This window comes from Tachysurus fulvidraco, chromosome 20, assembly GCF_022655615.1.
Source record: "Tachysurus fulvidraco isolate hzauxx_2018 chromosome 20, HZAU_PFXX_2.0, whole genome shotgun sequence".
Classification (NCBI taxonomy): domain Eukaryota; kingdom Metazoa; phylum Chordata; class Actinopteri; order Siluriformes; family Bagridae; genus Tachysurus; species Tachysurus fulvidraco.
The window spans coordinates 6,125,700-6,138,828 of NC_062537.1; the positions used below are offsets into that span (position 1 = coordinate 6,125,700).

A 13,129-nucleotide genomic window follows, 5' to 3' on the forward strand; every position below is an offset into this window, starting at 1 on the left:
AATAAATTTATTATTACATTTATTGTGAAATAAAGTGCAATCATTAATAACTAAATTTGGTAGTGTTGGTAAGGGTCTTGTACTTGCATTTAACAATGTGTTTTGAATTAACTGTAATAACGGTGCAGGTATTGCTTTACAGATCATATTGTATTTTGTATATGTACAGTTCAAATTATGTTTGTCTAGGAAGGCTTTGTAATCTAAAAGGATACCCTTGTCATCTATAATATCATTCACAAAAACAATTCCCTTTTCATACCAATCATACCTAAACAGTGATTTCCTATTGATTATAATGACCCTATTGTTCCATAAGGTGGATCCATGAGAAGAAAAGTTGTGGGTAAATATCATTTTCCAATATTGAAGAACTTGTTTGTGGAATTTTGACAACTTAACAGGAATTTTGGTCACCTCAAAATCACAATGCAAAAGAAAATCAAGCCCTCCTAAATAGATTTCTAGGTATGTGAAACCACATAGAATCTGGTTGGGATAGATATGTTTTCAACCAGTTAATCTTAAATGTCCCAAACATTGCTTCAAAATCCAATGCTTTAATAGCACCCATATCATAGTCTTTAACCAGCTGTGATTTCTTAATATAATGAGTTTTGTTTTTCCACAGAAATTGGAAAACGATCGAATTAGCTTTCTTAACATTAACTGTAGAAAGATACAGGGAGTCCCCAAAGAACATTTATGACAAAACATTCCAAAACTTAATATTTGAATTAAACAAACCATATTGTCAATCTATCTGTCTATCTCTCACAGAACAACCTCCAAGATCCCAAACAGTCTGGCTTTAAAGCAGCTCACTCTACAGAGACAGCCCTTTTGGATGTCTCTGAGAAGCTACATACTGCTAGATCAGCCAAACTATCATCCGTCCTTATCCTCCTTGACCTTTCAGCAGCGTTTGATACGGTCAACCACAAGACTCTCTTATCCACCCTCAAGAGTCTTGGGATTTGCGGATCAGCTTGGGAATGGTTTGCCTCCTACCTGGAAGGACGCTCATATCAGGTAACATGGAGGGGAGTGACATCTGCTCCACGCAGACTCTCCACTGGCGTGCCACAGGGCTCAGTACTTGGTCCTCTTCTTTTCTCCCTGTATACACACTCTCTTGGTGAAGTTATTTCATCACATGGGTTCTCTTACCACTGCTATGCTGATGATACACAACTTATCTTCCCTTTCCCACCCTCAGATGCCACAGCTTCTGACCGGATATCAGCATGTTTGGCAGAAATTTCATCATGGATGACTGCTCATCAGTTAAAGCTCAATCCTAGCAAAACTGAACTGCTGTTCATCCCAGGTGATTCATCCCCAGGTCATGATCTTGCTATATCCTTGCACAACGATATGATCTCCCCTTCAGCCACAGCTCGCAACCTTGGGGTAACAATAGACAATCAACTGTCCTTTACCTCTCATGTTGCTAATGTGACTCGCTCATGTCGGTTTCTTCTCTACAACATTAGAAGGATTCGGGCATTTTTGTCCACACAGACTGTTCAGGTACTTGTTCAGTCTCTTGTCATTTCTAGACTGGATTACTGCAATGCACTGCTGGCAGGTCTACCTATGAACGCAATCCGTCCTCTGCAAATGATCCAAAATGCAGCTGCCAGGCTTGTTTTCAACCTGCCAAAGTTCTCGCATACCACCCCGCTGCTGCGATCCCTCCACTGGCTTCCGGTAGCTGCACGCATCCGATTCAAAACACTGATGCTGGCCTACAAAGCCAAAAATGGACCAGCTCCCTCTTACCTCAAAGCCCTCATCATTCCTCGCACTGCACCCCGCAACCTCCGATCTACCAGCACTGCTCGACTGGTTCCACCATCTCTCAGGGTAAGAGGCAAGTATACTACAAGACTCTTCTCTGTTCTGGCACCAAGGTGGTGGAATGAACTTCCCCTAGAGGTCCGGACAGCTGAGTCACTGGCTATTTTCAAGCAGCGGTTGAAGACCTACTTATTCAGGAAACACTTCAACTAGCACTTCTTTCCTTATCTTTTGCATTAAAAAATAAAAAATAAAAAACTGAGACTTTTTCATTGTAACTGAACAAATGTTTTAAACTCATGATATCTTAAGTATGTAACCTAGTGAACCAGCATTAATGTATTCAGTGTTAGAGATTTAAGCACTTATGTACGTCGCTCTGGATAAGGGCGTCTGCCAAATGATGTAAATGTAATGTAAACGTAAATATTAATAAATTATACACTGTAGTGCTGGTGGTTAGTAGCCTTATTTTTCTGAGATTTAATTTAGGATAACTCCATTATTTTATAAAATGTCATAAAACCAGGGCCCCCTGGCACCATCTCAGGGCCCCCAGTTTGAGAAGCACTGGCCTAGACTACTTGTTCTGAGCAGGTGTTGTCAGTGAATCGGCCGTAAAACCGTTTGCTAAGTTACAGACACTCATGAAAAACTGATGCTGATTATCTGGGAAACTTTCTCTAACAGCAGTGTCATTGTTTGTGTCAAACAAGTTGTGAATTTGTTGTAACATTACAACAGGAGATCATGACTTACTCTGTGCTCAAAGTGATGCTTGCAGCTCCAGTGGCTTTCTCTGTAGGTGAACGAGGATGATACTGAACAATTCCAGGATCTGCTATTTTTTCATTGGTTGTTTCGTTAAATCTTACCCAGATACAATAGTGCTATTTTCTGATTGGCTATTATGTGGCCTCTTTTTTTGATTGGCTGATAAGTGGCAGGTTCGTCTAAACAAGGGTGTCAAACTCAGGCCCGCGGGCTATATTTGGCCCGCGAGATCATATCAAATGTGCATTACAGCTGACTAGCCGCATGCTCCGCTAATACTACAAATCCCAGAATGCCTTGCCACTGTATTGACGCGTACTCACGAACAGCAAGCGCCACTCATTCTCTGTTGACAGTCGTTAACAACCATGTTACAGTTACACCGGGCAAGTTAATTCCACCCTCGACAAAAATAGCAAGCCCGTAGGCAGGGGAGGTTCGGGTAGTTCGAACGAACCCCCCCTCACTGCCAAAGGTCCAGAATTTAATGCGTTTTTTTTTCATGTGATTATTGTCATCATTGTTTTAATCAATTGCTTTCAATCAATCATTACCATTGCAGTACCAAATCACTACGTCGCCACTACGGTCTCCTAACGTCGCGAGATAACCAAGTGCGGTCCAGTTACGTACTGTTTTGGTAATTTCATAACTTACTGGCAACGTAACTGTTACGTCCCGGGGTGGTAATTTCATTACTATTACAATTATATAAACATTCATTTACTTTTCTATTTAGGTTAGCTTGTTAAAACTGTTCAGTCTCAAAGTTTCCCTTAAATAAAAAAATGAAAATAATTATTATTAACACTTCAGTAAAGTTCATTAAATCTATTCTATTGTTAGTGTGGTCTTTAAACTTATGAACTGTGTATAGACTGACAAAGGTGGTACATGAGGAAGCAACAATGCAGTAAATAATTTGTAGGTGCATCAAAAAGCGTGCTCGTTAAGATACCAGCAGACAAGCTAATCCAGCACAAATTAGTGCATAAAAGGTCACCAAAATGAAGTATTTGAACCTCATAATTAAATACAAAAGGAGGAAAAAGGTCCACTTTTTAAAAAAGACACACCCGTTCTCAATAGGCTGGCTACGGACCTGAATAGCCAAACGAAAGATGGACAATAGGAGCTTTCAAGACAGGTGGGAGGCAGATTATCTGTTCAAGAATATAAAGGACAGACCTGTTTGTCTTGTGTGCGGAGCTAACGTGTCTGTAACGAAAGAATATAACATAAGAAGACACTATGAAACGAAACAGAGTGTAACAAACGGAGTTTGAATACCAGTTTTCTTTATGCACTTTTTCTACTCCAAGGCATGAACTAATAGTCGAAGATTTCCATTGAATGAAATTATTATTTTTGGTTGTTTTGTTGTTGGTTTTGAAAAATATCCACTTCAAGAAGGAACTTAAAATGATACAGTGAGAGGCATAATTTATTTAAATAAGAAGTGAACACCACTGATGTGTCTTTTATTTCAAATTTAATTTCTTATGTGTTTGTAATATCAAGCTCTGGTTGTTCCAAATCCTGTGTTCAAGCAAAACTAAAGTCTGTTTTCATATGAAAAAGGTTGAACATTACCCATCAGTTGCAGTTAATTTTTCAATAAATATTCAGTTTGGCCCGTGACTTTATCTCAGTTTAATATTTTGGCCCACTGTGAATTTGAGTTTGACACCCCTGCTCTGGAGGGAATCTCGCTCTCAAACTCACGCGAGACTCACGCGAGAGCGCAGTACCATAACCACTCCATGTAACACTGCCGCCACCTGCTGGCATCCCAGGAGACTCACATTTTAACACAATATTTAATCTCAAATTTATGCTCTTTTAAAGGCACATATTATTGAAGTGCAATATTCAATCCTTGCGTTACACTCTCCCCCACAAAATTTACAATGTTTATCAAAATATCAGACTTGGCTACGACTGATGACCAACCCGTTTCATCCAGCTCTTAACAATAGCAGTGATGACTGATTTCAAAAGACTTGAAATAGGTCAAAATAACCACTGGTTGCATTGTCCATTGTTGCACCACAATGTTATACTTCCAGCAACCGTAAACACTTATTTCACTCATAACACCCTTTTGTAATAGACTTAATTTCGGCCAAACGATTCTTTAGTCTACTACCCTTTTTTAGTTTACTTTATAGAGTAAGTCAACAATGTCCTTAGTTTCTTATGTCTAGCAATTGAAAACATCTTTCATTCTATTTACCATTGTCCATGAAAACATTTGTTTCGCTGCAAGTCCTGAATAAGTGTGGATAAATATTGTAACTTTAACTGGGCATCTCTAACATTGTCCAGGGTCACCAGTCTTTGGTCTGCAGACTCTTTGCTCACATTTAGTCTATCTAATGCAACGTCCACCACAGATGGCTGACCCAACGAGTCATAAGTCAGAACTTTTGGAGGACGCCGTTCTCTCCTTGGATAAAAATTGACAGGTAGTCACCATCCTCACTCTCACTTGATGCTTGTTCTTCTGATACCTCTGGCTGTCCCGCCAGCATTCCAAGATCCTCCTCCCTTCGCTCCTCTAGCATCTCTTCTGCTATCTATTCTTTAGTCCCCTGTGGCTCTTGTTCCCAGTGCTGCTCCACACTTGGCATGAACGGTTCTGCTTCAGGGTTGAGACAAACAGGATTCTGGAACTGACTCAAGGAAGGAAACTGTGACACCAGCTCATTTTGAAAGTCCTCATTCTCTGACATATCACTCTGAACTTCTCTCAAGCATTTGCAGTCTTTTCTCCTTACTTTTATCTCTCTCATTGTCTCTGGTTGTGGTGTTGCTTTTGAATTCTTTAGTGGCAAACAACCTCAAGGGAAAAAGTAAATTCTGATGTAACTCATTTTACCTCCTCCTTCAGGTGCGACTACATACACCGACTCATGTCACTCCTTCCGTTGACAATCAAGTACACTCTGCTTTCACAGTACAATTGGAGCTTGCCAGGTCCTCCTCTTTCAGAAAGACTCTGAACTAGCATTCGTTCACCCGGCTGAAGGTCTACTCCATGAACTCTCCTGTCGTACCCGGCCTTACTCCTTAAGGTTTCCCTGTTAGCAGTTCTAGAGGCAATCTCTTAAGCTTGATGCATCCTCGCTTGCCAATCCTTCACATACTCTGCATAATCCTCATTCCCTTCTGCTGGATGCAATTTGAAAAGCAGGTCGATCAGCAGACTTGGGGAACAACCATAAAGCAGGTAGAAAGGGGAAAAACTTGTGACCTCACAGCGAGTACATTTATAAGCATGAACCATCTTTTCCAATGATTTCTCCATTGTCTTTTCTGCATCTGTAAGTGTGCACAACATAAACAGTAATGTTCTGTTAAAGTGCTCTACCTGTCCATTTCCTTGTGGGTGACAGCAGGTAGTATGAGATGCTCACACATCACATCACCACCTCTGCAGCTGGCACAACTGGTTCTCGAATTCCTTACCAGCGTCATGGTGGATCTTCTCGGGGAATCCGAAACGTGAAGCAAAGTCATTAAATATCTCGTCCACCACAGTCTTCGCTGATTTATTTTTAGTGGCATAGGCCTGTGCAAAACGAGTATAATGATCTATGACAACCAGAATGTACTCATACATCCATCTAATCTAATTGATCTGTAGCTAAAAAAATAAGAGCTAAAATGTCTGAATACAATCAGTTCTTCTAATTAATAATAAAATTACATCACATTAATGAACATGAATGACATTGAATGTTCCCTTGAATACCAGTTTTCAGTTAAAGTTTATTGCAGGATGCTGATGAAGGAATTTATTGACACGTTCACTTAATAATCATGTTGAAAATTCTGTGTACCGACTACAGGATATTACACTGCAACCTATTAGCTTTCTTATGTTTATACTGAAATCCCCCAGAAGACCAGCAAACGCTTTACTTATGTTACATTATGCAAAGTTATCTCTGGTAATAAAACAGGAAAATATCTTGAATTAATTGTATACCGACTCCAACTGCCATTAAATGCCATGAAACCTGTAGTGGTGTAGTGCAGTGTTTTTTTTAATAATTATTATTTTTTACAGGATATTTAAGTGTTTAGAACTCAGAACATTCCTATCATTGGTGCACCATCTACTTAGCGGATGAAAGCATTTAGCTTTCAAGTGTTTACTCAAAACAGCACCGATGATCACGTCTCATTTTTTTTCAACGTGACGGGGTAATGCTTGTGTATAACGAATGATGGAACGTGGAAGAGAAATACCACTAGACTGGGCATTTATGCTTCGAGTTCAAAGCCCATTCCAACTTTATGTCCTCCAGTGCTGAAATTCTTGCCATCGATGAGCGCAGAGAGAGTCACTTTCACACCTAAACAGGACGAAGAGCGGGAAAAAAGGGGAACAGAAGAAGAGTTATGTTCATATGCTTTCTAGTGGAGGAAACTGCTGAAAAGCACATGAGCAAAATATTAGAAAGACAGAGGTTACCTGGTCGCAGAGTCTGAGTGTAACCAATTCCAATCAGACTGGCATTGTTCACCTTGGCCTGTAGGTGCAAAATTAGAGACAAATGATCAAGAGCTTCATTTTGCCCCTTAATTGTAATCATTGTGAACTTTAGTTGCTGGCTCCTGACAGAGTTTACAAGACGTTTATTGACATTGTTTAACTCTTACATTGGCAAGATGCATGTAGCTCTTGCTATCCATCTATGTCCATGTATATTTATACACAGAGCAATTTAGTCACTAAGGTAATGATAATGACAGTAGTGACGTCAGAGCATTTACTTCATCTCTACATTAATGTACCGGTGCAGCAGCACTTTAGTCTTTTAGTCTGTCCAGCACTCTCTCTACCTCAATAGCCATGTTAATACCAATTTCCTCTATCAAAGCAATCGTCCTAGATTGCCAACCACGCCTGGCACTGGAACTTTGAGTTCAACTTTGAAGTAAGAAGCTTTTCCCCCTAATCTCTCTATAACATCATTACACCACACAATCACAGGAATAACAAAAACACAAATCATCACTGGAGTAACTTAAACATCAAATAGTTCAATCTAATCATTTTTATTATTAATAAGTTTCCTTTAAATGACTACTTTAGGCAGCCCCAGGAATTCACCTCCTGACCCACTAACTCACAGACAAAGAAGCATCACTGTCTAGCTGGTACTTGGCAGCAATGCCAAAGCGTGTGTTGTTGCTGCCAGCAGTCCAGGCCAGATTGACCGCAGTCTCCAGCTGATTGTTAACCTTCTGGTAGACAGAGCCACCAAACTCAGTTCCATCATTACTGAAACAAACAAACAAAAAAAAAAAATCATGTTTAGGAATTGTATGTTCTTCACCCAATAATGGAATATCTGAATATCTTAAAGATTAGACCAAAACAGCAACAGAAATTAAGAAATAATTCCTATTTAGAAATAATGTGCATTTGTTAACTGGTATTACATTTTATACAGGCAATGAAACTCACACATTGGTGTGAAGCTGGAAATCACCAGCCTTGTAGCCAAGAGCAAAGTTGTTCTGCACCAGTTTGGACTTAGCTGTGTCAAATGCCATTTGGTAACCAGCCAACCAGCCTGCGTAGCCCAAAACAGCTGCGGAATGCACGACTGGGCCCTCAAAGTCAACGTCGCAGGACAGGTTGATGTAGTCCCGCTTGTAGCCACTCTTCAGCTTGCCACTCTTCTTGCTACGGTTAAAGTAAGAGAATATTTTAGTGAGTGCAGATTCAGTTAGGTTCTTTCCACAACTGGTTCATTCCATTTGACCAATCATCAGGTCTCCCAAATAGTGTAGTAGATGCAGGTGCTCAGGCAAGCACTGTGAGAGTCCAAGTTTCAATCCTGAAAATCCACTGCCATCCCTGCTTTTTAGCTTAAAAAAGAAATGTTTCTCAGACCCCATCAAGCAATTAGCCCCTCCTGTAAGAACGCGAGCAGCGAGTTGAAACACTTCCCTCAAAGGAAGCGTGGTAGCTTTCAGCTCTGCTGATTTATAGCCATTATGCTATAAAAGGTCTATCAAGTGAATATTGCCTAGAAAACAATTTTGTTTCATTTCAAAATGCAGCAAATCACACCCATATTGTGTACTAACATTAACCACAACAAGCTCATGAACAGCACTCACCCTGTGTTTGGGACAAAGGACGTGTCAAGTGCCACCTTCAAGCCCTTTGCCAGCTGTTCAAAAAAAGAAAAATCATTTTACACCACTGATACTATTAGTAATAATCTGATGAAGTAAATAAAAGACAATCGAGATGCTTGTCCACCTGGTCCTCCACAGAAAGCTCGGTAGTGAGAGTGTTGTCCGTGTTCCATTTCTGATTGAGACCCAGGCCCAGCTCCTTCAGCTTGTACTTGGTCTCCAAACTACCACCGGCCTTGCCAGTGTCAATATTAGTAGAGCCAGATGTGTTGAATTCCTGGAAGCAAAAAAAAATGAGAGAGGATTTAAAGACTAATCCAGATAAACCGCACATACATGAAGAATTGCTTGTAGGGCAGCTTATAAAACAAGCATTAATAAATCATTTTTACTCACCAGAAGAAAATTAATTTAAAGCAAAAGTTTTTGATTCTTAAAAAAAACACTTTTTTATATTTATAGCCCATATTTGAAGCTGGTACAAAGTAAAACAGCCATTTCTGCATGGAGACATGCAGCAACTTTTGGATTCTACTCAAACTGCAGCATCTGCTATGTTATTGTTTCTTTAAAAACATCAAAATACACCAAAATTCTAACACTGGTCAGGTGGTCAGGTTCAATCAATAGTCTGTCCTCATTGTACAAGATAAAAAAGCCTACTCCAGAAGTGCATCGTACATTCAATTACATTTGATTTGTATAACACTTTTTAACGACAGACATTTTTATAGAGCTGGGCTATATGGCCGAAACTGTTTCAGTGTTTGGTAAACAGAAATAAACCTGAGGTAGACTGAGATACATCTGTAATATAAAAAACAAACCTGATACACTACAGTAACATTGTTTGAAATATAAAACCCTCAGAAATATGAAAAAGGAACTCAATTTAGTCTTACTCTAATCATAGTTGAAGTTGAACTATTCAAGTATATTTTGTAGACTTATAATTAGGGCTGTAGCTATCGAATATTTTAGTAATCGCATATTCTACAAAAAATTTCATCGATTAACAAAATTTCATCGATTATATATTTTTGCTTAATTAAAGAGCAATATTAAACATACAAGAGAAAATAAGATGGGTCTCTTAAAATGAATAACTAATTGGTTTCCTTTTTTAAAAAAATTAACTTTTATTTTTTAAATGAATAGTATGCAGTGCATACAACAACATTTTCTATAAAAAATAAACATTTAGATACCCTTTGTTTCTCTGTCTGTACTGTGCTGTACTGTGAACAATGACAAAGTTGACTGAGAAGAATTAAGTACTGTACATTTAAGTGTCAAACATCCTGGGTTTTAAATGAACCCTTTTCTGAGATGCAAAAACAAAAAAAATTAATTATTTTCAAATTACTTTTTTAAAGTATCTAAACTAAGGCATACATTAAAATAAATAGTAATAATAATACAAAAATATTGCCTGTAATGGACAGGAACTTGGACCTAGAGGCCATGCATGGTTTCACACCGAGTGCTTTAAGCATATACATATATATTAATCAGAATATAAAACTCACTCTCTCTCTCTCTCTCGTGTGTTCTTTAAGTCTTTAAAGGAGCATGTAATTGCAATGAAAAATGGGATCAACATGCTAAGAATTGAGGCTTGCCCTGCGTTTTGAAGAAATGTTTCCTGCTGCTGAAAACAGACGCTCTAATAGTGTCCCAAAACTTGGACATTTTCTGTCGTTTTCTCCTGTTTGTTTCTTCTCTTTGCTCATTGACATTGTTATCGCGACCTTCCATTTTGCAGCCCACAAGCGCACGCGCCCTCAAATCAAAAGACCACTAACTCCACACGTCTCCTTCCGCTTTTACGTAAGCGCGTTGTCACACACACAAAATAATTGCACAATAACGTGATGTGAGCTTTAAAATGAATTAAAAGAGGCTTTGAGGCAGAGGAATTTGCCTCAAACAATTTTTGTAATTGAGTTACTGGAGGAATTGTTTCAGCCCTAGTTATAATATCCAAACAACTGCCATACTGGCGAGTCGACGTTTCCTCTTTTATTTACAATTTCCTCGCTCACTGCGGCGCTCATTTTCTGCTTATCAGTCGCCGGTTACTGAAGAGGAATCCAGCACCAGCAGGAGACAACGATATGGCGCAACCAAACTTGATACTGTTACATGATTGGCTGTTAGAGTGCCACTCCCCAAGTCGCTAGGTTACCAGAGAGTGAGTGCCTTTGTTAATGCAATCAAACTTGCTTCGCAACTTGTTTTCTTCCGACGAAGAATAAAAAATATCGAACGTCTTACCGAGCACATTTTATATCGCTATCGATCGCGTGTCTATCGCGATACATATTAGTATCGTTTTATCGCCCAGCCCTACATTTTTACAAAGCAGGTTGTTTTAGTTCATTAATCTTGTAACATTGAATATTTGACAATGAGTGTAAGTGAGCTATAGCAAATCAGATTCAAACATCAAAAGAAAGGAAGTTGGCAGCAACAGGAAGTGTAGCTCCAGGCGGAAAGAAAAACACAAAGTGGAAAAGAAGTGAAAAGCATCAGATTAACTCACAACTAGGGTTGGGAACCGAGAACCGGTTCTGTTCATTAACAGGATGACGGGCAAAGCGCTGGGAGCGGTCACTTCAAATAGCCATGTCTTACCTCATGAATATTAATTGTTTACACTGTTTACAGTCACGCAACCAAATTAACGCAGCTTACCACAGAAATCAGTCACTCGCACTGCTGTGCTGAGGTACACTTTGTGTTAAACATGTCTAAAAAAAGTCTAACGTGTGGATTCATTTCCAAAGCTACAACAATGAAGCAAATCTACCCCCTCTGAGAGGGGTTCCTCCACAGCTGGAGATACAATAAACCAGGAAAGGTCTTTTCTTCTCCCAGAGAAAGCAGATACTGTATGTTAATTTTTCTTCTGAAAAATTGCTAACTGTTTTGTGCAGTTGTAATTCTGTATGTTAAATTTGATGTTGGATTTATTTAAATTTAAATTGATATGAATTGAAATGCTCTGTTTAAATATTTAAAAAGAGTGATTAATAAACATAAATGGAATTGTGCATAATTTTTCACATTTCTTTTATTATGGAATCGGAATCAGAACAGGGAATCGTAAGGCAGAACTGGAACCGGAATCGGAAAATTTCTTTTGATACCCAACCCTACTCACAACTCCATTCTGCGATTTGGTCTTCAGGTCCAGCTTCACTATTCCAAATCCTACAGACAGACAAAGCAAAAGACAAGACCAGGCTAAAAAAAAAAACTGTGTTTCATCAAACATAGACGATCTTCAAAAGCTTTTCATTTCTAAATAAACCAAAACAACAGGTATGAACTCACCATAGCCTTTGCTAAAGATATCCTTCGCTGCTTTTCCGAGGTCAGAGTAGTTAGGAGGAACAGACATTGTGCCTAATAAAATAAAAGGTTATAATCAGTGCCAACCAGGAGTACAGCGGCGTCTCATACAGGTCCTGAGACTAAGTTCTTTACACAGCATCCAACCATCAGCAAACACATCTATCTGAAATAATAATAATAAACACGAATCAACTCAAATTTTGATGTATTCTCTGTATCAAAATCTGAGTTGATTTGTTTATTATTATTATTATTATTATTACCATGCAAATAACAATATTGTGCAATATTATGCTTTTTGTACAATATATAGCAGCAGTAATGTGTGTAATATATACAGATGATGGGATGACTGACAGTTCTAATAATGCAGTACTTATAGATATGAAGCAGGGAATACAATTATGGTGAGTTGTTTGATAGACTGGGGAAAAAAAGTGTTCCTGTGTCTGGCAGTTTCAGTAAACAAAGTTCTGTAGCGCCTGCCAGAAGGGAGGAGCTTAAAGAGGTTGTGTCCAGGGTGTGAAGGGTCAGTGGTGAAGTCCTGGGGAGTGGGCAGGGGGGGCACCAATTATTTTTTCTGCTCTTTTTAACTAAATAAATCCATTTCATCAACATCTTGGATGAGTTTAACAGTTTTGTCACTTGAAGTGCAGTCATTAATGACAATAGAAGTGGGGAGAGGACACATCCCTGAGGAGCGCAACTGCTGATTGTTCGAATGCTGGAGGTGACACCTCCCAGTCTCACCTGTTGTTTCCTGCCTGTCAGGAATCTGGTGATCCACTGACAGATGGAAGGGGGGACAGTTTTCCTTAGGAGCTTGGAGTGGAGAATTTCTGGAATTATTGAATTAAAAGCCGAATTGAAGTCGACAAAGAGAATCCGGGCGTATGTCCCTGGGCAGTCCAGGTGTTTCAGGATGTAGTGCAGTCCAATGTTGACTGCATCCTCCACTGACCTGTTTGCAACATTGATCAACATTGGACTGCACTATAATCCTGGAAATTCTCCACTCCAAACTCCA

The 13,129-nt window shown here is 39.2% G+C and overlaps 1 protein-coding gene across 2 annotated transcripts in view; it reads right to left on the minus strand.

Annotated features, from left to right (window-relative positions):
* Positions 1-6,331: 6,331 nt before the first annotated feature.
* LOC113638426 (voltage-dependent anion-selective channel protein 2-like) overlaps positions 6,332-13,129 on the minus strand; it is an 8,304-nt gene continuing 1,506 nt past the window's right edge. For both annotated transcript variants that reach the window (XM_027139609.2, XM_027139610.2), the window contains exons 2-9: positions 12,082-12,153; positions 11,909-11,958; positions 8,867-9,019; positions 8,722-8,774; positions 8,060-8,281; positions 7,723-7,873; positions 7,061-7,118; positions 6,332-6,941 (exon numbers count right to left, since the gene is read on the minus strand). In XM_027139609.2, the coding sequence (XP_026995410.1) occupies positions 6,850-6,941; positions 7,061-7,118; positions 7,723-7,873; positions 8,060-8,281; positions 8,722-8,774; positions 8,867-9,019; positions 11,909-11,958; positions 12,082-12,148 (846 nt within the window). In that variant the 5' untranslated portion in view covers positions 12,149-12,153 and the 3' untranslated portion in view covers positions 6,332-6,849. The remainder of the gene's footprint in view (positions 6,942-7,060; positions 7,119-7,722; positions 7,874-8,059; positions 8,282-8,721; positions 8,775-8,866; positions 9,020-11,908; positions 11,959-12,081; positions 12,154-13,129) is intronic.